Raw genomic sequence first — 27,108 nt, forward strand, 5'->3', positions numbered from 1 at the left:
ACTGAGTAAAGGACGTACCGACCACGATGAAGCGGACGGTGGAATTGCGCTCGCCGCCGTCCGGGAACAACGCCGAGCAGACGTACAGTCCGGCGTCGGCGGCAGCCACGTCTCCGATCATGAGCAGCGCCGGCTCGTCGGCCGAAGAGAAGTAGGCGCGTCCGGACCACAGGTGCGCTGGCCGGTGCCGGGCCTGCAGGAAGTTTCCCGAACCCATGTCGACCGTGTAGACGGGTCCCGAGAGGCCCCGCTTGAACCACGACACGGACACGGCCCACGAGTCTTGCGTGACGTGTCGGAGGTGGCACGGCAGCGCAGCGTCGCCACCCACGCGGCTCGTCACCGCTGAGGGGCCAACGATGTCGTCTGCGAAGTGGCAGATTAGGCAGATTAGGCAGCCATTTCCTTTTACTTATATAGGCTTATTTCAAATGATGCAAAGACAACAAGAATGAGCATTGAAAAAATTGAGTGCTATGGGGCACAAGATTTAGTGCATGCGACCTCACGTAGATAAACACAATGTCGACGACATAATACTAATAAGCGCATTATTAATACTAATAATAATCGGCATCACCATCATCATTGTCGTCATAATCATCATCACCATAGTCATCACGAGAGCGGCTCTCAGAATAAAGTATATGGTTTATCATCACCAGTCATCATCATCGCTTTGTTACATTTCTAGACGGCATTACATTCGGGATCATCCCACGAAAGCGGCTAGAAACAGACGTTTGACACAAACATAACGAACACGAAAAGTGGCGGTAACTGGCCAATAAAGACATTGTCTTCAGTAGTTTGGAGAATAAGAGTGTCCTGAGGTGTTCCGCGTAAGCGCGGAGTGCGTTGTGCTATTAGCCACTGTTCTGATTCCACTCTGGGGCTCGTGGTTCGGACTCAGGCGTCACTTGTAGGCTCGCTTGCTTACGCCGTCGGGGCGCCTGGAACATGGTAGCTGGCCTGCGCTACACTGTGGCGTCGCACTTAGTTGACTAAGCGGACCCACGACGGCCTTGTATCTATCGCCAAGAGTTGCTTGTTGATGAGGAGATGAAGTTGGGAAGTAGAAAGAAACGAGAAACAGGTTTAATTTACATATTAACACAAATTACTCCAGATATAGGAGCACACTTCATGTCGGCGCACGTGTCTGAGAACACATGTCAGTACACACACTGCAGCTAAAATGTCCGCTTTTAAAACACTCGTTTTCCCTAGGTAACTGTACGAGGGAATCTGACGACTGCCTCTCGGCCAATTATAACGGTCGAATGTTTCGCGAAATCCCACCCATTGTCACACCACCTTGCTGGATTCTGATGTCCAACCTTCGAAGCAAGGACAATGTAATCTGGAAACGCGGGTTCACGCTTTTTCCAAGATAGTTGTCGACACTGCTTTCTTGCTCTCCGTGACGGTCAACTTGTCAGGATCATCAGACTGGCCTTCGCGGTCCTTACTGCTTCCACGTAGGGCACTGGTTGTTGTGGCTTAGAAGTGAGCTTCTTTGCTTGCGTGTCATAGTCCCTGTCGGGCCCTGTCGGCGTCTATGTGGGCGCTGACGAAGGGGCTGCCTCATGGGGAACCCCAAGGAATGCGCATGGCCGTTTTGGAACGCAAACCACGTACCTGAACACGCAGGTTTGCGAGGTCTGTTTTCAATGCGTTGTTGGATAGCGTGGTGAGGCGGTGCAAGCGTTTGTGCCTAGCGGATTAGTGCATCATTCTCTCTACCATGTGTTTCTGGCACTGCTTTCATATCTCGAGTGGTGGACACTTATCGTGTCCAACACAGCTGCCTGTCAACGGAATCTTCGGCTGGAGCTGCCTGCGACATACAGTTGACATGCTCTAAACAAAAAAGGTTTCAAGCTCTTTCTGAGAGCACAGAATATAGGGAAAAAAGGAGATTTATAATATTCCCGCTTCCAACTTCCCGTTTTGCCATTTTGTAATTCTAAGAAATTCGCTCAGTGATTCTGCCTGCAACTTAGGCATTTCAGAAGCGAGCAACACTGGGGCAATTTTTCTTTCGTTTCTTTTTTAATATAAACTGATTCAATTTTAGGATCGTATGTTCCAATGTGAATTCAAAAAAACAAAACAATTCTGCGCTTTCTATAGCCAAAAGCAAGGGCACCTGCAGAGATTTTTTTTGTTACCATGTGCAAAAATACCGCCATTACGCTCTTGTCACATAAAACAAAGAAACAGTGCTCGATAAGAAGGCGTTTTCTTATGAAAGATTGCAAGCTTAGCCTTTTTAGTTTGAATGGCAAACGATGCAGGATGTACATAGGTAAGAGCGTGGCGCATATAAGCGTACAAAAATGTCTCAATCCACGCAAGTGTAAGCATCGACAAGAAGTCAAAGTCCCATTAGCAAACTAGGTGGATACAGGAGCTGCTGCGGGGTCCCGTGAGTGGTCACGTGAGTCACGTGAGTAGTCGTATCCACCAGTGAGTGGTCGTTTTTCCTACTAAATTGCGATCCATTTCTTATTTAGGAAGATAGATTCAGAACACGCACACACTAGAAAAGATACTATTATGAATGTGGTAAGTACTGAAAAACTACGTCTAAACGTAAGTCGTAATTTTATTTCTCTTTGGATCGTGACTATTGTAGTCCTCCTATGCCGAATCCCAGTAGCAGGAATGAGTGCATTTTCGTTTAAAGCATTCTCTTGCTTATTTGGCTACCCTCCGCGGGTTTTGCCGCCCTACGTACATAACACTTGTACACGTATTTACAAAAAAAAGAAAATAACTCTTACACTAGAATTGTTCGTATTGGTGTACCTGACCTAGATATACCGATGGATCAATTGTATATATGCGTACAAGTATTATGTCGCGATTTTTTGCTTGCTTACTCAGCAAAAAGACGCGTTTACTGGCACTTGTTTGTGGCTCGAAATTCCGTGCTCTATAATCCGCTTTGCTCAGGCTCGGATTGTCCGCTGCGTGAGTAATGCAGTGGCGGTGGTAGGCAACGTTTTATTTCCCCTTAGCCCTGTAGCGGCATGAATCCTAGGATGAGAAAGTGGCCTGACGATGACTTGACAATGACGACTACGTGAACCGTCGTCGATGGGCTAACGAAAAGTTTGCACCGCCATTCGGAGAAAACCCCGTTTCGGACTTCTCGCTGCTTTTGCAGTTAGGACACGTGTCAAAAAAATAGTGCTGTTTGAAAAAAAAAAACACGAAAGGTTTTTCAAAGAAAAGAAATTACGTGGTTGTGAGAGAGTGATAGACAAAGTACTTCATGGAAGAAATGGTACTAGCGTTTTCCTAAGCTTTTGCTGACAAATTATTGTTTTCTCGCGCACAATAGTGAAGGAAACTTGATTTAAAGTTGATTGCAGTTTGGGAAGTGTCAGCGTAAGGCTGCATAATTTACCCAAAATTTGCGACGAAGGAAAACCAGCATAAAGAGGAAAGTATATCGGTATAATATGCGATTACCAAGACGGACAAGATCATGTGACGGCTTATGCTTCTCACGGGTCATGCGCTGACTCTACATTACCATAATGTGTATGTATTTGTAACATTATATGCCAAGTTTTTAACCCGTAGTGTGAGTTTGCTTTACGCTAAGCAATTGTAAAGGCTTTGATTTGTTCGTTTTTCTTCACGCTATATTGGTCGGTCATTTATTGTTTTTTTTCGCTACAGTTTTGGTATAGTGTTCCTTTCAGTAGTGAAGCTTTCCATACTTTCGTCAGTGATTGAAATAAAAAAAGATGCAGTGTCAGCAGAAAAAAAACGGGCACATACCCTAGGGGCTTTATTTTGCGATATTCAATTCATACCAGTATTGTGCCGATAGGGGAAGTAATGGTCCCGTCGCTAGTAATTACATTTAAAGAAAGGAAAAGTGCATCATGATATGTTTGTCAGTTTACTAAAGATCCAGATACGCTACAAAGACAGAACGCGAAGCCCCGTCATGGTTGTTACATGGGGTTCGAAAGGTGGTGGGAGCTGGAACCAATGACAACTGCTTTCCAAAAGATAGCCGACCAGAACCTACGTTACCGCTTATCCAATTTCCTGAGCTTCACCGACTTCATTCAAGGCTGCTCGAAACGCGCCGTTAAAGCGTGCTTCTTTGCGCGCACACCAGTTACCAGGAGAAGCGACAGTCATAGGAGGCGAGATTGGTTGCAGGTGTCAATTGTAACAAAGACAAAATTATAAAGGACAAAAGGAACGATGACAGTGGTCGCCTGTATTACAGCGAACGATTTAGTACAGTCCGACGACATGTTGAATAACTATGGTCGGTAGAGAACGATGGAATAATAGATTCGTACGTCGCCGTTATAGTGCGCTATTTACTATAGCAACGCGACTCCTCGGTCCATGTCTGTGAAACGGTCGGTTGTGAAGCGGTATACTGTCTTGAACTACCTTACGTGAGCACTGGCGCACTCTTGCGCAGTCGGCTGCTGTTGGCTATAGTATGTGTGGTACCAGTGCAAGGAAAATGCGCAACAGGCGATAGAAATTTTTTCTGAAGTGGGTTTCAAAGTGGCGCATACATCGTTTTCTGCGTGCTACTTCAAATTAGAGTGAATTTATCATGCAATAGACAGTGACGTCAGTCGCCTGTGTATCAGTGACTTTTCAGGGGTCCATAGCGGAAGATTTAATGTTGCTTGAAATTTTTAATAACGTAATTTATTTCTTATCAAAAGTCAACTTTGATGACTCTGCCTTTTGCTTCACGCATGAGAAGTGGCACAGAAAGCGTTACTATGACAGATAATTTGAACAACTAAGATGTAAGATCCACTGAAAGACACTGCTGTAACTCAATGAGCGATGAAAAAAAAATAAAGGAAGACAGTGAAGCCTGCATTTTGCGTCACTGGTATACCTTCCCAAGCGATGTTTATGATTAGTGCCACAGTCTGGTTGTGCGTCTGATACTAAAGATATTTCTCCATCACCAAGGTGTCAGCATCACAAAGCCTGAGTTGTTTTACATTTCGCTGGTGATCGCTCTGACGGAATTATCAGCGCCATCTCGTTATCGCTCTTACGCAAGATGTGCCTACTCTATCCGATGTTCAGACATCATCATCAGAAGAAGTTCTTAAGGGCATCCCGAAGGGAGGAGAACATCTCCTGCTCGCACTCGACCTAAAAGGGGCCTTCGATAACATCTCTCACGAGGCCATTCTCAAGGGATTGAACGACATCAGCTGCGGGGAGCACATCTTTAATTACGTTAAATCGTTCTTGACGGGCCGGACGGCAACCATCGGAATTGGCCAGACTCGATCGGATACGATCGACGTGCCGAACAAAGGAACACCGCAAGGGGCGATAATTTCCCCGATTCTATTCAACGTCGCGATGCTAGCGCTGACCAAAGAGCTGCGGAAGATCCCCGACCTAGGTTACACCCTGTACGCAGACGACATCACGCTCTGGGCCACCAAGGGCTCGCTAGCGCGAAAAGAGGCAACCCTTCAAGAGGCCGCGACGGCCGTGGAGAGATTTGCGGCAGCGAGCGGGATGCGTTGTGCGCCAGAAAAGTCCGAGGTGATCCGGGTGCACGGAGGAGGAATCTACAAGTCTCCCGGCCCTATCGACCTCTATCTTGAGGGTCAGAAGATCACGGAGGGCAATAAGACTAGGATTCTGGGTTTTTGGATCCAGAGCAACCTGAAAGCCTCCCACACCATCCAAACCCTAAGGTCTGCCACCAACCAGGTCTCGCGGATTATAAAACGAATTACAAGAAGCCGCAAGGGCATGCGAGAAGAGGACACGCTTCGCCTCGTCCAGGCTCTGGTGATCAGTAGAATCACGTATAGCATGCCGTATCAATATCACTCGCTAAACAAGCGCGACCAAGAACAAGTCGATGCCATCATCAGAGGCGCGTACAAAACGGCCCTGGGTCTCCCTGTCACCACCTCAACCGAGAAGTTAGCGGCCCTCGGGATCCACAACACCTTCGCTGAGCTGTCGGACGCGGTTATGGCTTCGCAAAAGACCAGACTGCAGAAGACGGCGGCGGGCAGAGCCATCCTCCACCGGACCGGAACGGCAACGGAGCTCCGTGCCCTCGATGGGCAACGATCACTCCCGCCTGAGGTCAGAGGCAAAATCAAGGCGAACCCGATACCGAAGCACATGAGCCATGAACTCCATGAAGGACGACGCAAGGCTCGCGTCGACAGACAGCGCCGGCAATTCAAGGGTGACCCGTACGTAACGTACGTGGACGTGGCGGCGTACCCTGTAGGGGGCCTCTTTGCGGTAGCCGCCGTGAACGGAAGAGACAACTCCTTGACCCTCGCGGCCTCCGTAAGGGCAGAGACCCCAGCTGCGGCTGAGACCATAGCCGCGGCACTGGTAATAAAGCAAGAAGACAGGGTAGGCAGGGAAGTCCATGTCGTTACCGACTCGCAACAGGCCTGCCGTAACTTTACCAATGGACGAACACCGCTGCTGGCGGCTCAGATTCTAGGCCCGAGGCTGCAAGAATACCATCAAATCACGTGGACGCCGGGCCACGCGGGTCTGGAGGGGAACGAGAGGGCGAACGCCCTAGCTCGAGCGCTAATCAACCGAGCGGGGCAAGACGAATCGTCTCATCAATCCCCACCATTTACCTTCATGCCCCTGCCGTCCAATTACTGCGACCGACTCGAGATCCAGCGACTCAACCGCAGGATTTATCCTCCGCCTCACAGAAAGCTCAGCACTGAAGATGCCGTAGCTCTCCGAGTTATTCAGACAAACACATTTCCTAACCTATACAAATACAGTAAAATGTTCCCACATACATATCGCGGCATCTGCCCCTGGTGCGGCGACACACGCCCTACACTCTTCCGCATCTCGTGGGGGTGCGGGGGCAAACCTCAACACTTAAAGACGCCTAGCACGCACTTTGAGCGGTGGGAGGTACAGCTGACCGGCGATACCCTGGCGGGACAAGAAGCTCTCGTCCAGCAAGTACGTCGAGCAGCCATGGCCAGTGGAGTCCTGGAATGAGGACACCACCCACTCGACCTCAAGAGCAACCACCTCGATGGTTCTAATAAATGTTTTTTCTCTCTCTCTCTCAGACATCATAATACTACTGCGACGCTAATACTGCTGCACATTTACGAATTTGCATTAGGCTCACTGATTGCTGGGGACATGATTACAGTGATGAATGTAAAATTGCTCACGGATTTAGTAAGTGTGATGCGAACTGTCAACCACGCGCCCGGCGCTCAGCTGTCATTGCCATTTATGCGTTCGTTTGATTTCTGGCCATAAGTTCACCTGATGACGCGTTCAACTCTTCAATATACGCATCGTGCTAGATTTTTTGCCTATGCACCATCGCCACTCCGATGCAATATATCTAAAGGAAGCATCCTATGTCTAACCTCTACTTGAATTGAGCTTTATTCTCAGCAATTTTATTGCCTTTAGTGCGTTTTTGACGTTCAAAGCGCGCAGGCTTCCTAATTAAGGATGTGATAGCTTTATTTTTGATTGTCGCAAAATTTTCAGCTGGGCTTAGGCAGCGGCAGCTTGACCAAAAAACTACATAGTGCCACTCTGCAGCCAGTTAGATGATATAGGGATAGACAAGAAAATGCAGGAATATTAAGCAGGCTGCTTTATGCTGGACAAGGGGCAAAAAACGAAGAAAGGAAACGGCGAAAGGGAAGTGACGAGAGGGGACAGAGGGGAGCTCCTTAATGAATTGCGAAGAGATTTTCCTGGCGGCATGCCTAGCATGCTCCTTTAGGTGGGAATGATGAGAAATGAAATGATAAACATAGTGCTGGCCACACACAAAATACGCAAGACACACCGCATCACGCAAAACCCGAGCCAATTTAGAGTGTTCGTCCGGCGTAGCAAAGGCACCTTCAACCTTTCAGGGAGGCACTGGTTTTAACGAGGGATGAGAGATGATGTGCTCGCATACAAAGCAGCGTTCGCCACTCATTCAAGAGTTGTGTTGCAGCCCAGTCATCGTGGAAAAAAGCAGCAGTGTTCTAGTAGTCTTTTGTGAGGACTGCGTCCGAGTCCAAGGTTTCGATATGTTATGCTTCGTCAGTGGTCCGTCGCCCAATTGGATCAGTATAGCACACAGAGATTGTCTTTGGCGTCGATACAAGGGCAGCGGCAGTTTCGACGGTTCCGTAGAAGCCGCAGAAGCTGAAAGACACTTTGCTTATCATTCCTGTAGGAGGAGAGCATGAGCTTATAGAGAGAATGCCCAGCCACAGACAACGTGGTGAAGACCCCCCACCGCAAAATGCGCCAAGAGGCAGGCGAATGCACTGACGGTAGTTGGGCAGACGCCACTGTACTCCAGAGCTTTATTATAACGCGACGAGCTAATGCTTGAGGTTTTGGCGCTGTATCGGTTCCTAATAAAGGCGTCAAAGCACGTTGGTCTTGTTAGCGGGCTTAGCGCGATGCTTGGTCAGTATTGTCGTTGTCGACTATGCCGCAATAGACCAGCAACCTGTGAAATTTGACGGCGTGTCTATTTTTTCATAGCGCGACGGTTAGTGTATGTGACATTAAGAAGCCAGCCATTTGCTATCGGCGTGATGTAGGGCTGATTTCAGGTTCTCACAGGCTGCCTTAGAATCAGAGAGTATAGCACATCGATTTGTTGGCTGTTTATGGATAGATTAGCCTGCTAAAAACCTTTCAATGTTAGAATTCCCCTCCGGTTTTGTCGTGTGTCACTCTATCAACAACATTATTGGCTACTTCCCCATGCATACTACATTGACTCTGGCAAATTGGGGAACAAAGAGAGGGAGAGAAATAGAAGAGAGGAAAGGCAAGGAGTGAAAGTGAGAGAGAACAATGAGCCTTCAAGCTGCGCAAAAAAAAAAAAGAAGTGAATTGTCGTGGATTCAATCTGTTTTGCAGCTTCCTCCCTTCTTTCAGCGCGTAGCTACGCATCAATATTTATGCAATTTAAAACGTTCTCGCCACCATACATAACTACACCGCAAAGGTTCTTACGCGAGGGAACGCATGTACGGCTGCAGAATAAAGAGCCGCAGAGTGCACGTTTCGCGATACCTTAGTTTCGCACAATCACTGAGTTCCATGTACTTCGATTGATAATTCTTATTTTGAAAGAGTTACTGATGGATCATCAGCACATCTGTAAACAAAAAAAAATATCATGCTCGATCCTACGCACATTCGTGGAGGAGCAAAATAAACGCTATAATGTTTATTGCAATGCGTACAATTGTACTTATTGTCATCCTATGGGACAATGCAATACAATGCTTCTGTTTGCGCACTAGACCACCCACAAATCTTTAAAATGCTACATCCTCTTGTAGCTGGCTCGATTGTTTACGGGACGTGTCCCCGCAAACATAGCGTTTTCCTTTTGTTCTCAGTCTCATCAATGCCGCTTGCATTTGAATTTCATGAAGCTCCGGCATGCTGTGCACAACACATGAATGCCTCAGTCGGTGCCGGGTAGTCATAATAGTACTTCTGTCCCGGCGAAGCTGAACCAGAGGGCTGGAGACCGGGCGTATGGAGCGCGGCCAGAATTCGCGAGCGCGCTTTTAATTAATTCGGCACTCGCTGCAGCGTGAGGGCTTCCGCGGGCGCGGAATATATTTAGCATGCAAATGTGGACCGTTTAATAATCGGGATAGCTCTCTCTCTCTCTCTCTTTTGCAGTGCCTTTTAGGTGATTTCTGGCGGCACAATAGTGCACGCAGTCATCGCTCCACGAGGGTTTCCTTCGGCTTCCGCAAACAGAACGACAATGGGGCACGTACTATTCACGTAGTATTGGAAAACGCTGGGCGCTACAAAAGTCATTGTCCTTCTCAAAGAACCCACGGAATGGTTGAAAATACACCTTTTTTTCCCCTTTCCAATCTGCGTGTTTGCTTCTTGAAAGACTGTGGAACTTAGGTTGAACATAGTTGAGCGTTAGTCCCAATGAAGCACCGAGAGCTTTCATTACGTTGGGTACAACACCAATCGATATTGAAATTATCAGTGTGTCGAGTTGCGAAGTAGTGGACGCTGGTCAGGCTGCAAGTTACGGTACTCATGCTTAGAAGGAGATGTGAACGTTGCATATTAGGCCACCCAGATATGTCGGTGCTCGCGTCTGCAGCTTATACACTTGGGAACGATTGTTCATGCATTTGATGTCTTATAAGCGTGCGTAATACTAATGCATGTCCATTGTGCCGCATTCACAGAGCTTATAACTGCGGCGCATAATTATTATTATTTGTTTTGAACACATATAGACATATACACAGGTAACAGGAAAGGGAAAGCGAGGAGCAGGTAGGCAACTGCCACCGGAAGGGGCACAACGCCTGCCTACTCTTCTGAAGGGAGGCGACAGCAACACAGAAATGGAAGATAGGAAGGAGGGGAGGAAAAAGGAAAAAGTAAAAAGGAAAGGAGAGCAACAGGACAAATCTAAAGACCAAAGTAGAACACTGCAACAGGACAAATCTAAAGACTAAAGTAGAACTCTGCAGGCGCATTCACAGCCCGTGCCATAGCACCATCTGCGCTTTACGCGCCGCGAAAGCGCATACTGGTGTTTCTGAGGTCCACATGCCTCAACGAAACTTTGTAAATATGTCTATTGTGTATGTGGTACAAAAGTTACATACAGACAGAGAGAGAGAGAGAGAAAATAATGCAGAGAAGGGCAGGGAGGTTAATCAGAGGTTGTTCCGGTTGGCTACCCTGTGCAGGGGAAAGGGTTAAGAGTGATAAAAAGAGAAACAGAGTGGAAGGGGGAGACAGAAAGAAAGGGAGAGAAGCACGAACAAAGCGCGTACACTACAGAGCGGTAGGGGGCGGCATTCTTAGAGCCTGTCGTGAAGCCCCGTAGACCGCAAGAACCTTAATAGCGCGGGTAGGGCCTTCAACGCGGATGTTCTTTCCGAGCATTGGCTTGAAGCTTTTAGTTCTGAAAGTGGACGATTGTCCAACTGATCCAGTACTCTGCACATCACTTGTCTCTCAGCACTGTATCGCGGGCAGACACAGATAATGTGTGCGAGCGTCTCGTCGATGTTACATGTGTCGCACGTGGGGCTGTTGGCCATTCCTATGAGGAAAGCATAGGCGTTTGTAAAGGCAACGCCTTACAGGCAGAGGATGCCTCACAAAGGCTGCGTATGCTATTTGTGTGTTTGTGTGATTGCTGTGTATAGCGTAATTATCATCCAGCACCTGTAATAGCATGCCAATGGATACGTCAGGCTAAATATCTCCGGCATATACTTAAGGTTTGTTTCCCTCTATCCCGCTTTACTACAATATATCCAATGAAAAAGTAGGGCCGCTGAATCTCAGGGAGGCTTAAGAGCAAAACATTTCTGCAGTAATAAGAGAGAACAGCAAGAGGCTAAAGATGAAGGAATTACTTGGTTCTTTGTCCTGTTAGCATGAATGAAGAAAACTTACGTTAGCCACGGTACGATCACATGTCATGAAGGTGCCCAAAAGTTTTGATAAATACTTCACAGATTCGCAAGGATAGTTTTTTTTGTCATTGAGGCAACCTGTCAACCAAAATTAATACACAGCAAAGGATATCTATATTTTATATTTCACATTAGAGTCATTGTTGTCAAGTTGTGAGAATGATCCACTGTTTTCTTGACATTTCATTAACTTTGCTTCGTATTGAATATATCCGCGCCTAATCGCGTACTGTAACAGTTTCTTTCATTCTTTGTATTCCTGTTCATTTCGCAAAAGTACAGGAGCCGCCAGAACAACTGCGGTGGTTGTTTAAACACGTGTGTTTCTTCATACAATGGGGGCAACATCGTGGTTGGGACCAGTAGGACCACTTCAGTGAATAAGCCATAACAAAACAATAAACTCCTTTACGGCTTTTGTTGTTTTTCTTGTCTTCAAGCATTCTTTTGCAGAAGGAACAGCCACCTGCAACTGTGGTTCAGAAGCTAACATTGGCCCGCATCAGCCCTACCGGCAAAACGTGCCTGTGCAATACATCCTCGTCTCCCTTCTAGGCATCTCAGGTGGAAGCAGCAACCACCTGGAAATGACGGGAATGAAATGGCCGGCGAAAATGAAGCGGTCGAGTTTCACAGAGTAGCTAAACTATTCAGCTCCGACCCATCTGGAAAAGGGGGTTACACAAAAATAAAAACGAAAAAGAGGAAGAAAGACTAGAAGCAGGAAGATGAGAAAAAAGAGTGAACATGTGACGCACGGAGGTATTTGCCGTGGGAAGGGGATATCTGGTTACGCGGTACCAAAGCATTCTTTTTCACATCATTCGCCGCCGCTTACCGAATGTTGGCTGTCTGAACTTTGTTGAACACATTCGCTTGCTTCCACGCCTGATAGCTTAGTTTCGTGTCCTTTCTCAAAGACCACTTTTCATCGTTCTTTCTTGATCTCTTGGGTGTTCGTGCACCTTTTAGCGTTTGCCCCATTTTGACTAGCCAGATGTAGTCACTGGTCATATGCTGCATATACACTGTTTACATTAATTTTGTTGATTGCTAAACGTGGTCTCTATAGAATCGCTTGCACTGCTCGATGTGATTAGCGGACAGCAATGCCTCATTTCCCTGTATGTGGTGCAAAAGAGATATGCTGTAACTGTAAGGACCAGCCAGTAAATACAAGACAAACAAATGTGCGCGTTGAACGTAAAAAAAAAATTGTATTATTTAGAGGAAGAGGAGTAAGATAGGAAGAAGTGAGTACACGCATGAAAACTGAATTCCCTTTCTAAGAGAGTGCAAATGACTGAAACTTTCTATGCGTTGCTATTCTTCATGTTCCCCCCCCCCCCCCCCCCTTTCTAGCAGCACTCGACTTATCTCCACATTATCGAACAAGATTTGTCTCGAAGCTTTTCCTCGACTACACCGAGTGGGGCACAGTGCCATCCAACAACGTGAAAAAGACCTCGCAAGAACAAAAATCCTCCTCGGTGATTCCTACGACGACGAATACTAGCGTAAGAAGCACGTCTTCACAGCGGTGCATTTGTGTATACGTTGTGAACGCCTGCATAATTTCTTGCTTTCTTCTATAATGAACGCTAGGTTTTGTCGAAGCGCAGTAACGATATAAGCCGATAGGCGCCGCTGCCGTCTACTTGCCGCTGAATGCTAGACTGCAGTAGATATAGCAAAATATGATTGCCCCGAGCACAATCCGTGATTAGGTGAGGTATGCAATTGCCTCGAATAAGGCACGCGTAAAAAGACAGACAGATAAGGGACATGATGGGTGGCACTTTATACCACTGCAAGCTTTGCGAAATTGTCCCAGGGATTGGTTCCCCAGTACTCGGGAGGCCCCATGTGAAGCACCAACCTCCTTCACCCCCGCCACCTTTTCTCCTTGCGCCGGTTGCGGCAAATGAGGAATGGCGGCCACCTTCCGAACCGGCACTTGCGCTGCCAGAGAGAAGAGACGCATCTAAAAAAAAAACATACGTATAACCGCCTATATCGCCGCTTCAGATTTACCTTCGTAGACTGCGTGACAGTGCCCACAGAAAGAGTTCTGCATTGTGAGTACGTGTGCATGTTGTTGTTTTTTTCGTTTCATCTTTTTTTGTTTTTCTCTCTCTCCCCTATCACCTGCCTTTCCCCTCCCCTGGTACAGGGTAGCCAACCGGAGATAATCTCTGGTTAACCTCCCTGTCTTTCCCTTGCTTCTCTCTCTCTCTCTTTGTTATCTACCAAATTACGTAGTGAAGCAACTCCCCCTAAATATCCTCACAGCTACAAATATAGGCCTTCAGGTTCACCATTAATTTTATAAAGCGAATACTTTTCTGGAAGTGTTCGATTATTACTCACATTTATAATGATAATCGTTGATGGGTTCCGGGCTATGTTCTTGGGCACTGAGGTTACCTTTCTTTGAGAGCGAAGCTCTCAGGCGCCGGTTCCTGCGGCGAGCTTCGGCGTCCCTCGTAACCGAGCGAACGAGCACAGCGAAGGTTGCAGGAGCGAACGTGGAGCGCAGCGATGGATTTTTTTTTTATTTGGGGTTTTACGTGCCAAAACCACTTTCTGATTATGAGGCACGCCGTAGTGGAGGACTCCGGAAATTTTGACCACCTGGGGTTCTTTAACGTGCACCTAAATCTAAGCACACGGGTGTTTTCGCATTTCGCCCCCATCGAAATGCGGCCGCCGTGGCCGGGATTCGATCCCGCGACCTCGTGCTCAGCAGCCCAACACCATAGCCACTGTGCAACCACGGCGGGTAGCGATGGATGAAAGACAGCCATAGGAAAGAGAGTGCGAGGAGGAAATCAGAGAAGGAGAGTAGGGCGAAAACGGGGTAGGAAAGCAAAAACAGGCTCTGCGGCGACGATGGCTACGAGATGGCGCCCGAGTAGTGCACATCGTCTGTTAATCAAAGCGCTGCTTGAGCGGAGGTTTGTCCGCGGCAGCTGCTGTGAATAGCGCCCACGTGTCACCCACGCGCTGCCTCTCGCGACCTCCCGGTTAGCGAAGCAGCCGAGCCAGACTTCGCTCCGTTTGGAACGTGCCACACGAAACAGCCTGTCCGGGCCAGCCAATATAACGCACAATGAAAACACGTATAGAGCTGGGCTATTCTTTTCGCGCGGGAGTTGCACCTGCCACGAATCACCAGCGCTGCTACATACTGTACAGACTTCATAAGCTGGCGTCGCTTCTCGAAGTGCATTACCCCCCCCCTCCCCCTTAGGCAGCTGAACGTTTACGGAGGCGATGACCCCGGAAGCACTTCCCTACTGCTATAATTTTCCAGAGGTGGGACGCTCGCAACCAGACAGGTTGAGTGACCGCCCGTATGCACAGTTTGTCTATTCTAGTGTGAACCAGCCACCTGCCATCATGCCTCGTCCCTTTGTCGTAGATTTGTGTCTGACGTCGCCACCCACTTGCCTCCCTGAATACACGTCGTCTGCTAGATACGTCAGCCATCCAGACGTCTGTCTAGACTACCGTTATTGCATTTGTTTACCTCTCCCTATACTTGGCTCGCTCGTTTTCCTTAAGGAGGACACCTTTATTATTATTATTATTATTATTATTATTATTATTATTATTATTATTATTATTATTATTATTATTATTATTATTATTATTATTATTGTTGTCAGGCTCTTCTTTAGGGGGGGTTGGAGACCATACAGATAAAGCATTGGAAACAATGTAGACCTTCAGGCACAGAACACCATAGGAATCTGTTTTTTTTTTTTGCTCTTTTCTGGATGGCGTATCAATACGGCCACATTTTTGTGTGGCCGTATTCGAACAAGCCAATGCTCACAGATGTGCAGAAAAGCAGGTTCAAGTCACTGGGACACGGTGAAACTCACGAACCTGTCAAGACTCTAGATCCGGAAAACGTTTGTTTCAGAAAGCTATGTTTGAGAGGGGGCGCAAGCAAAAACGTTGTTTTTTTTTCTTTCTTTCTTGGCAGCAGCGTGTCAGTTTACACAGCCCATTTAATCCTTTGATGCGAACACGCGAGAGGAATCCGCCCTTCTTCTCGTTTTATTACTTCGACGTCTTGGGTAGGAAGTCATCGCGTGCCGGGATCACAGTTTTCTTTGGCGTTAACTTCTTCTCAAACCCCCAGGGCACAGCAGGAGAACGCGTGCTCCTGCTGGCTCGGACCCGGCATCCTTTCCTTCCCTCGATTTCATCCCGATCCCATTTCGGTGCTCACCATGTGCGCGAGCGAGGGCAAGATCCGGCCGATCGCATCGCGTCGTACTTTCCCTTCGTGAATTTCGATTTGGGAACGGTTCATTAAAAACCGCTCTGAAGGCGGCAGTGCGGCTGGCACCGCCAGTGCTGCTACTGGTTGGGAGCATAGAGACGGAACGAAGTGCTTGGCAGGCGAACAAGCCTTAAGTTGCTTCTGAACACCCCAGCGTGTCTTCTTTTCCCATTTCCTCTTGTAGTATACTTTGTACTACGTCGTTTATATTGTGTCCTCTTTTATGAATATCTACTTACACGGGAGCTGCGTCTCTAAGCGAATAAGGCACGTCTCTTGATGATCCCTGGTGCTGCGATTTCGCTATCTATTTTTCGTGGACTCGTTTAGTCTTTCCATATAGTCTGTTTAATTCTCGCCGGTAGAATTGCCCAGCTCCCTTGCGAAACACTTCTCACCACGATGGTCTTAGGAAGCGACCCCGCTGTTCTCTCCCCTCCATTTCGATAATTACGGGGCTTAATGTACCGAGCGAAGTCAGCTCTTTCATTTCGCTCGATGTGGAACCACTGCAAATCAAATCTGAGGCGATTTAGAGAAATGGAAGGGTGTGTGCGGCAATTTGGGGCGCTCAGGAAGAGGTGCTTTGAAAAAAAAAAATATACCTCGCCAAGAAAGTGGGACCATTACACATTCAAGCGAGGTTCGGCAGTGAGGTTGGCAGTCAGATAGAGAGAGAGAGAGAAAGATAGAAAGAAGCTAGAAGTGGCAGGGAGATTAACCAGACGCATGTACGGTTTGCAACCTTGCACTGGGGGAAGGAGAAACAGGGGGCACAAACCCAGAAAGATTGGAGAAGATAACTGGGATAAGATAAAATAAAGGACGCTTTAGTAGGCGAACGAGCATAAATAAAATGAGGAAATGTACCGGGTGACGAGAAACAAATTTCATTCAAACAGCTCGACAGCTCTGTCAAGCTGTTTGAATTAATCTTTCTGGCGGTACTCAAATTATGCAGCCTGTAATGATTCTTCTCAGCTTGCCTAGCATCGCCCACCTTGAGGTACTGGTGGTGAAGGTACTTTGAATTAGCTTAGTTACCACGAGACTCTTCACGTGTAGCGATGACTCTAGCACATGCTGCCACGGCCGATGCTACTCCTATAAGCCACGCATTTGCTACCTTTTCGCGAACACGCACACACGCACGCACGCACGCATACACACACACACACACACACACACACACAAACACGCGCGCGCGCGCGCACGCATGTACACTGTACATTTTGTGTGAAGCTGCATAATATACGTTGCAGTACGTAGAAGCAGTGTAATTATCGGCAAAAGAAGCTTCTTTTTGCGTAAATACACCTATGTGTTTTGAATGCTCTGTGTTTCGCACTCGCACCACTGTATAAAATACGAAAAATAAAATGCCCTTAACAGCAGCTTTTCTCGAACTTTTCGGGATGCGAAAGTGTGGTCCTAGATACCCTCTGATTATGTCCACCCATGAGAAAATGTTCATGATTAGTCAAACCCAGGTGGACGCTGACTCCGGTAAATTAGGTGGGCAGCAAATCAATTGAGGATATCATATTTCTTCACCTTAGCCCTTCCCCTAACGCGAAAAGAAGAAGAAATGTGTACCAAATTTACCAGCACATTTCTTTCGCAGAGATTGTAGAGCTTTTTTTTCTGAATAAAACGATGTCATTATTTCAGTTCAGTGAGGTTTCTTCGTGTCACAAATTGTGCAAGGAGGTGGTTTGAAGAATGCTTCACTGTATGGCGATAATGTCTTTCAAGAAAAGCATTTTGCAGTGCTCGATAGGCTATGAAAAACAGAATACGAAGAAAAAATAATCTTAACGGTGGCTACAATTACGCAGCTCCTAAAGTACTTAGTAGGCCATCTTTATATAGTAAATTTCGAAGCAAGACGTGGCAGAGAGGCCAACTCCACACTGTTCAAACTCCTTAGATGAGAAAATATCACTTGCCGTTTCCGTGCAGAACTCTACAAAGCTGTCGTCTGATGAGAAGTCGTCAAAATGCTTTCTTTTACACGCGCTTTCACTGCCTCGTCTCGAGGAAGCAGCCATGTTTCACGCGGGTGTGTCAGAGGCGACAAAATAACGAAACGCGAGATACAAATGGTACAACATGGACAAGTGTGGCCATCTAGTGTCGGGAATAGCAACTAGATGCAGTGTGACGAGTATAGTCGTGATAGGATCTCTGCGTGATACACTTTTGTTCATGAAGACTATACTCGTCATTGGCTACATGGGTACTATATTTCATGACGACTATGCTAGTCAACGGGTAGAGCGGGTAAATTTGACATCTTTTGTTTTCACTGCCATGAATCTAGCCCTTGCTAAATTTGTTAAATTCTGGGATTTTACATACTAAAACAAGGATCCGATTAATAGGGGCACCATAGTGGGAGACTCCGGATTAACGTTGACTCCCTAGTTTTTTTTTAACATGCACCGAATGAAGGGTACACAATTTTTGCACTTTGCCCCTTCCCCCCTCCCCCCCCCCCTCAGAATGTGACGTCGTGGACTGGGTATGAACCCGCTCCCTCGTGTTTACGAGCGCAACACCACAGCGGCTGTATAGCGTGGTGGGTACCTGTATTAAGTATCCTTAAGATAAATTTTTATTCTGAGAAAAATTATATGTTCCGTGCGCTGGGCCTACACTTTTGAAGCTTGCCGTTGTTAAGACAGAGTCTAGCTTTTGGGCGTTAACAATTTTCCATCTCACTTTTCATCGTCCCGCACGCTCCCTATGTATACGCATACATATTTATACTTCCTTGCGGACCTTCCGCGTCTCCAACGGCCTTAAGAGAAGCGGCTCAGGCCCGATACCATGGCGCCGGTAGGTAAATACGGGACACTTCCCACTTTCCCCGACGAGGAATATTTTCACAGATTCGCTCGGCCGTTTCAATCTGGCCAAGAGTCTGGAGATGAAGCGCACCGCCTCACTGCCAACGCAGGCAGCCAGGCTCCGGGATGAGCCTAGCCAGCAGTTGCGCGCGGCCGTGAAATGCCTCTTCTTTTGTGCCCTCGAGCAAATAACGTCGCGACGAATAATGGAAATGTTCGTGTGAAACCCCGCGCAGTACACGTATACACGAACGTAAATGTATAGACGGGAATGCGCCTGGCCCGTCCGAGTTCGCCGCTACTCTTTCACGCTTCTTTATTTCTTCCCCGTTGCCTTTTCTTTGGTTGGCTCCTCATTGCCTTTCGCTCCCTTTATTCAATTGTAGGTTCGTGCGGCCTACGCCACAGATTTATTTACGTACTTACGATTTCATATTGGCAAGCCCTTATACCAGGAGGTTCCTGTGCTTCCTTGAAACCGATCGCTACGCTTCCCTTTTCGTGTTATGCAATTCCGATTTCTTTCTTTTTGGTTTGTTTGCTGCGCGTTATGTGCATTTTCGCCATTGCTGCGTTCAAATATAACGCGTTTTCTGCCGGGGCACATTCTACACCGCAAAACACTCCGCCTCGAGGCCTATTTTTGCAAGCCCGCTCAATGTTATCTTTCTTTATATTCCCCTCCTTATTGCTTCGACCGCAATACGTTACATGACAAGAAAATACGGCTGTCGGCTCCGTTACCGGATGGGATTTTCTGCGGGCAGCGCACTTATTAGCAGCTACCGGGTCAAAGCTATTGCGTAACATTCTATTACGTTCTCACCATTTCACTTAACATTGCCACAGTATTTAAGAAACAACGGCACGCACTTATGCATTTCCTTCAGTGAGAAAACACATATGCAAGCTAGCAGCAGCGGCGCCCAATTATCAATTGTGTGCTCAATAGGAAAACAACTCAGAACAGAAATTCAATTGTATGAAGCAGCGTCATCTTCATTCAGTTGTGTGTTGTGTATGTGTTGTGCGCGCTGCAAATTTTCATTCCAAGTATACAGTGACCTACTGAACCACACTGTCCATTTTGATGAAAGCCTCAGTAATAATCTAGACCTTTGAGCACCGTGCACGTTATTGCGAGCTCCCTCAATACCAGTGACCGAGCAATCGAAGTGCTGCCTATTGCAATCCGAAACGGTGGCTGTCTAGAACTCAGGTGTCGGCACCAGTTCAATAAACACTGGCCAGAACGAGTGCCGACAGCCGCATTTGCTGTTCACAAAAAGGAAAGTTTTCTGCCTATAAAAAAAATACAGGAATGACAGGAAAGGTCTGAAAAATAAAATGTTCTCTTTGCGCGTATTCGCGGGAATGCAATTCGGGCGCAAGGTTATTATAAAATACACGACGCTCGTGTTATTTCTGCACAATTGGGGCGATGTAGTACAATGTGTTTCAGTCATATGACTTAATTTACTTACTTGTTGATGCTGATCAACCTCCTAAATATTAAGAAAGCTGTGCTCTTAAGACAATAGTGATTTGTTTTCTGAGTTTCTTTTTGTTAGGATAATACGGCCGGGAACGGATTATGCGAAAGAACAATGCAAGCGGAATATTAGCACGCCTTACGGAATTGCATTGCTTGAGCGAAAGCGGAGTAATGATTACAGTTACGTGTACGAAGCATTTCGAAGTTAATTACATGTAAACACTGTTGGAAGGAACACTCCCACTCCGATATATACCCTGTGGTTGCCCTTTAACCAGATATGGTTGGTTCATATTTCAGTGTTCATAGATGATCGGTGTTGCAGGTCATATTTTGCGTTAAGCAGATACACGAGAAGTCAATTGCGGATGGAGTTCCTCTTGTGTAAATTTGCAGTCTTCTGTAAAACACGAGACACTGTCTTAGTTTCAGCGGTGTCGCCAAGACTTACTGAACTTACTCTACCGAACTTGTTGGTACCCAGATGAACTGCAACGCTCGTAACCCAAATTGTAAGGAACGCCACACAAATATAATATCATCTGAAATTTTTTTGTAAGCCAACAATCAGCGACATTCAAAGGACTGGTCGTTTACAGTGGTCCCATCTTCAATAGGTGAATATCGCCAGATTTGGAAGTTGAAAAGGAAGCTGGCCCAAGACAGATTTTAAAGTGCACATATAGTGGGCCGAACACGAGTCCCATTCCATTTCTGCTTTTTGCGTTCTTGTACTGACCGCGGCAATCAAGCGTAATAAACTGTTTTTGCTCTGTCCGCCCATCCATGCGTCTATCCGTCACGCCGTCGTTGTAGTCGTCAAGTTTTCATCGTTAGGCCACCTCCTCAAGCTTAGCTTTACCCTTGGCACACGGAGAAGGAAAAGAAAGAAACTTTGTCCAACATCTTTTCCCGTGAAACGAATACATACTGAATGTGAAAAAGAAAGCCAGAACTGAACAAAAAGGAAACGGACGCTTCAGCTTTACCTTTAAGAGTGGAACACGATGACATTTAAGGACCCCTGATTGCTTCTCACGCCTTTCGGCAACTCTAGCTTATGTAACCATGATGTTTACCGGGATACGCTCGCGCCAAAGGCTGTGCAGGAAGGCGAGCTTTCTGGTAGAGACGCGGCTTTTTCTGTGGGCCGCGATGCGACGGACGCGAGTACCATCTGGAGGTGTTGCACAGAACCAGGCGCGCCTCTCCGTGGCCTTCAAGTTGTGCGCAGGTCGGCGCGCGCAAATCACCGGTGCCGTGGCAGGTCTATGGGTGGTAGAAACACCGAAAAAGCGGTTTCTTCTGAATTAGGTTTTCTCGTTTATTCAAATTACAGACCGACGCTATCATGGCTGTAGGTTGTGTATAAGTCGTATTTTACGTTTGTTTTTGCGTATTTTACTTTGAGAAGTTCAATTAGTTCAGTAACTGCTTCGCGCTACACGGAGGGTCTGCACGGTTTGGTATGCGTGACTGTGTTTGCATGGTTGGAAATGTATTTTTGCCGAAACGACGGTCCAAGCGGGACGCGGACGCCGGATTTTCTGGGATACGGCACCCTTAACACTATCGAGGTAAATGTTAGGTGGCATTATGCACTTAACGCGCTTCTGACAAAGGTGATTAAGAGAGCCCTGAGATTACCCTTATATACGAAGACCAAGAGTCTCAAGCAGTTGGGCATGCATAATACTCTAGATGCAGCAGATGTCGCACAAGACTCATCGAAACGTTATGTCTGCCCATAAGATTCGCTAAAGACCCAGAACACCAAGTCAGATGACAGAAAAACACCTTCTGCTGTCTGTAGACGCATTTCGCAGGCCGCAGTGGGCGCTACCCTAGCAAACGAAAACGAAGTCGTATGTATTGCAAATAATTTCTACGTAGGGTGCCAGAATTTGCAAGGATCTACAGCTCCGATAAGTATCTGCTCAGACAATCTCACACGGTGGTAGTAAACGAGATTAGAACCGGCGCAAATCTCTGAAGAGTACAGATTTTTTTCTGAGGAACAGTACACATGATTTAACGACGTAGAGGTTATGAGTGTATGACTCGCCGGCATTGTAGGAAGAGAGCTCACAGAAATACCACGGAACTGGCCCGCGCTAGCAGTGACGGAGTTTACTCGACTTCGTTTTTTTTTATTTTTCCATAGCGTCAGTGAACGAAGAACGACGCAGTCTCACGTCACGCAACAAAGACGCCCGCACGCAGTCAGCGCTGAAATGAAATAAAGACAGCAATGGGGGTGGGGGGGGGGACCCCACGAGCCCTCTTCTCCCTGTTATGTAACGGTTGTGAGCCTCCCGTAAGTGTGGACACTAAGTGCACGCAATAGCCGGCGTCTTCGTATAGGTGAGCAACCTAAGTGAAATGAATGAAATATAAAGTTGCCGCGACATATGCCGTCAAAATTGCGGCTGTCACGCTGCTTTTGTGTCTCCATATGGAATGTCCTGTACTATAGCTGGCTGGCTGATTAGCTGGAGTCGGCGTGCAGAACCTCAATTTGTGGGAGAACAAGTTACAGAAGAAGTTCTTGAGAAGGCTTATCATGTGTCTTCATAATATCAAGTTCAACGTCTAGGCGTCAATTTTTCTTTGATCGTCAGTAAGGAGCCCCGACCGACGGCAGCGCACGCCTCATACATGGCGCGTTTCGGCGGCGGCAATAACTTGTGTCGCTACAATGGTTCAATGCTAATCGCATTAACACCCACAGTCATCCCCAGGTGGCTCCTGCCATAATTCTTTTTACCTTAGAGGCATGGCGCTCCGATGAAGGACGCACACAGCACACACATTGCACTTAGTAAATAAATAAATGACAGCACTTACAGAACCCGACGCCGTCTTGAAAGCCCCACTTCTACTTTCTGGCCTTTGCAACAAATGCAAGAGAACAACGGAAAACAGAAACAATGAAATGTCCTCACACAATCCGATGAACATCGGACCGAGACAGAAGCAATTTCAGTGGTCGTGAAAGTAAGACAAGAGCTGCTGCCGTGTTTTGAATCCTTCTTCCTAAAGCCGGCATGGGACGAAACAAGTGCGCTGCGACGGGCACAAGCGATGGTACAAGCAAGACGTGACGGGCATTTGGGATGCTTCGTTCCTGGCATTATGCGTCGAATTACATAAACTGTCCCGTTTCGAATGTTCCATGATGTCCAGGTCGGTGTATTCGCACGGAAGGCTTAACGAGGTTACGTTTCTTTTGTTTCTTTATTTTCAAAGGCGCAATCTTCGTTTACCTGTTCTTCTTTCTTTTTAACCTTGTGGAGGGCATCCAGATGTGTTACGTAGTCATTTGTGCGTCAGTTACTTCGTATATTTTTGTTCTTTTGTGCCTCCTGCGCTAGAAGCCTCCATGAGCAGTCCTCGACTGCGTGCGTAGCCTGATGGTGACTGGTAGTGTAGGCATGGTTGGAAGGGCAGCACAGTAATGCTAAGCGTGGCGCTTTCAGAAGAAATTGAATAAGAGTCAGGAAAACTGAGTTTGAAGAAACGGGTCGGTTCGGACGCTACGGCATGGACTCCTTGCAGGGCTTGATGATATTAGATTTGGTTCTGCGTCAGGTATACGAAAGAGACAAAAAAAAAAAACAAGGACGTCACTGAAGTTTAGACAAAATAAAAAAAAGGCATTCAGAGAAATGTGCCTTCGAAGCGTGAATTCTCAGCCTAAGGTTGTCAGTGTCATTCTTTTTCTTTTTTATAGCTCGCTTACCTCAGTCCTCTTGAAGCGCTTTTTTTTTCTTTTTACATGGTTTTTACGGGTTTCGCTCGTTCCAAAGCAATCGATGAGCGGGAAAGTGATGGCGCATAGGGATGTGCAAAACAAAAAATTAGAACAGAAGAAGGTGCAAAAGTGATTAGAGAGCAGCGGTCTGTAGTGTACCCACAGGGGCATGACTGGGAATCAATCAAAAGTTTAGAGACACAAGGGTGAACAAGCTGGGTTGGTGAAAGTTAGCATTCAAGGGTGACGTGTACCGTATTGGTGTACCGTAAGCGAAATTAAAGTTCTTCTCTCTCTGTTTATTTTCCTTCGTGTCTTCCTAATGTCATTCTTCCTTTCTTCACTGCAATTATGCAGATTTCACTATTGCGAAGACACTAGCAATGAATTCACTTTGTCTATAACAAGACTGAACGAATTGAATCAACTTCTAAATAGAATTACCAGTTATAATTCCTGTCTGCAGCATAACACCTTCCAGGTCGCCACGGCTTTCAAAGAGCCCCTGCATTTATACCTGAACGAAACAAAGCATAAGCTTCAGTTAACGTGTCTTGCATTTAAGCTCGTCTTTGCCAGCCTTAGCGCTCTATTTTAAGGGCAGTGAATAAATAATGCATCGAAACGCGATTAGTTGCCCAGAGCCCCTGGGAGAACAGGACCTTCGGCTTGAAAGCCACCGGCTTTTCCAACTGTATTAATTTACGAGCCTCGCACAACTACACGAGAGCCAGCGAGCAGGTGCGCGCTCCCCATTGTGCTTACGCACCAGGCGCTAGCGTTATCGTGGAAGACTGAAGCATGCTCGTTCTCTTTTTGTTGAGTCCTTTCGCGTTTGCACATACGCGGTGTCAGTTGATGTTTCTTTTCCCAATGCCCCGTACGTCAGAACTTCGCAACGAACTTCGTAAAACTTCTGGAAAGCTGGGTGCAATAAACGCCTCCATACAGCATGACTGATTCTCATTGAAAGACACGAGCGGCATGGTCGTGTTTTTGCCGCGCAGCGCCAACATAGTATTCGTATGCGTCTTCACTGGGCTGCAATAACATGGTACGCTCTTTGGTTTGCGAATCTTAAAGAAAGTGCACAGGAGTTCAAATGCGGTCGAATCAACTTAAAAAAGTTACCCCGTAACCAGTAATTACGTGAGCAGAATAAAACCAAGGCGGTATAAGGGTCTGTTCACACCACTGGCTGGCGGAGGTCGCGCGATTGACCCCGTCTGGCAACCAAGCAGCAGCTCACGGCGAGAGATGTTCGCACCAAAGTTATCGCGACGCTTGTTTGCCATTCCTAAACAGTTACCACGCTGGAAATGTACTATAGCTTTTATTGTGATAGAAAATATATAGGCATTCCATGCGCATTTTGCCGTCGGCGTCGCCGTTGGCGTCACCATGAGGTTCCGTATAAAATTCAAGAGCAATAAAATCCTCGCCGCGCGCCGTATGCTGCATGCGCGAGCGAAACCGTGCGAGAGTGAGCCTGCGATAGCATCTCAATCTCACGCTCGCAAGGGAGGAAAGCGGGGAAGATGCGCGCCATCTTCTGTCACGCGCATGGTTCCGGAAGGAGGGTAAGGAGAAGGGACACCTTAAGCGCTTCCACGAGAAGGGGTAAAGCACCTAAAATAGTAAGCAGCACGTATAAAATCAGTGGTTATGGCTACCCTTTGTCTTCATGTAGCAGCGCGATATGTCTCGAATGGGCGTTGGATCTCGGGGCGGCGGTCCAATAGCAATTTGTGACGTTTGGATTCGTCGGAACCGTAGCTGTCACAGCTTGACAAATCCGAAGAACTGGTGCGATCACGAATTAGATGAGCATCCGCTCTTTGCCGCTTTCGTTGCCCCCCACGGCCGAGACCGGCTTGCCTTGCGCGCCTTTCCCGCAATGTGCCTCTCCTGGCGTCACACGAACAGGCTTACTAAGCTGCTCGGTCAGGTTTCAGTTCCGTATCCACACTTTTTTGCTTATTCAAAACTATTTTTGAATTTGCTATCTACTATCTGCTATCGTATAATTCTACTATCAGACGTGTGACAGGTACACATGTGGTTGGCCATAACGCCTGCAAATGTTCACGGAGGCCAGCAGATTTCACAACTCCTATAGCAAGCCTGCGACGCATGGGACCCTGGACCAAGAATCTTTGTCTCTGGGAAAGGTCTATTATCAAATCGGTTTACGCATTTCGATGTACATCGCATTCGATTTCATAGCGATCAGAAAAACATAACCCGTGTTCGATCGTCTCTTCGCAGTTACACGAGTCAAAGATAGGTGGATAAACAGATAGATTTTTAAATAAGCAATATGCAGGCTTTCATAAAAGCCACTACTAACCAGAGGCGGCACAGCAAACTTACATCACAGTGGTAGAAGTGCGATGGAATCTGCCGCTTCAGTGAAAGATCAAGTCTGTGAAGACAACAGTCTCGCAGCACCTATTCTTGACAGGGGTATGAGAACTGTCTGGGTTTTTTTTTTATTGATATGATATAAGGAGATGTTGGCGCGCAATTTAAGGCGCCGGCTACTCCTTATCTCTTGGGTGGTTCCGTCATACATCATTCAGGGTTCACGGTTACATATCAAATAATCATTTCACACAAGCACCAGGACTTATAAAGCAACGTTTCCACAGGAAGACTATGGCAAATGTCTCCACACCTATGTAGTCGAAAGTCTCAAAAGTAGAAACGATACTGTCGCCTAATAACACATTTTCTAGTCAGCGGATCAGCGGGTACATACAGTATACATGGCAAATGTCTCCACACTTATGTAGTCGAAAGTATCAAAAGTACAAACGATACTGTTGTCTAATAGCACATTGTCTAGTCAGCGGGTGGTATATACATCGTGTAAACAATCATTCACAGTCACAACAAAGCAGTCAACATAACATAATTCCCAAACAGATGGATATATAGAGTCACATTGAAATGAACAGAGCAATGAAAGCACTAATAGCGTCCAGCGATGCCGCTGTCTTCAAAGAAAGTCTTTAGTGCTTTTAAAGCGCTCTTCTGCAAGGCCGTTGTTGGCCAAGGGCCCAAAAGTTTCCTTAAACTGAAAGGTCTGCGGTCTAATTTACTTAGCGCTGATTTAAGTCGGCATCTTGGTGTGTCGTGATGTGGGCAATCTAGAAGGAGGTGATATATATCTTCATCTACAAATCCGCAATCACATTCGG

General features: G+C 46.8%; 1 protein-coding gene across 1 annotated transcript in view; it reads right to left on the minus strand.

Annotated features, from left to right (window-relative positions):
- The window catches only part of LOC135901778 (neural cell adhesion molecule 1-like), a 159,070-nt gene that overhangs the window by 80,653 nt on the left and 51,309 nt on the right, over positions 1 to 27,108 (minus strand). The window contains exon 2 of the mRNA XM_065431636.2: positions 19 to 366. Coding sequence (XP_065287708.1) covers positions 19 to 366 — 348 coding nt within the window. The remainder of the gene's footprint in view (positions 1 to 18; positions 367 to 27,108) is intronic.

The sequence above is a fragment of the Dermacentor albipictus genome, chromosome 1 (assembly GCF_038994185.2).
Source record: "Dermacentor albipictus isolate Rhodes 1998 colony chromosome 1, USDA_Dalb.pri_finalv2, whole genome shotgun sequence".
In the NCBI taxonomy this organism is placed as follows: domain Eukaryota; kingdom Metazoa; phylum Arthropoda; class Arachnida; order Ixodida; family Ixodidae; genus Dermacentor; species Dermacentor albipictus.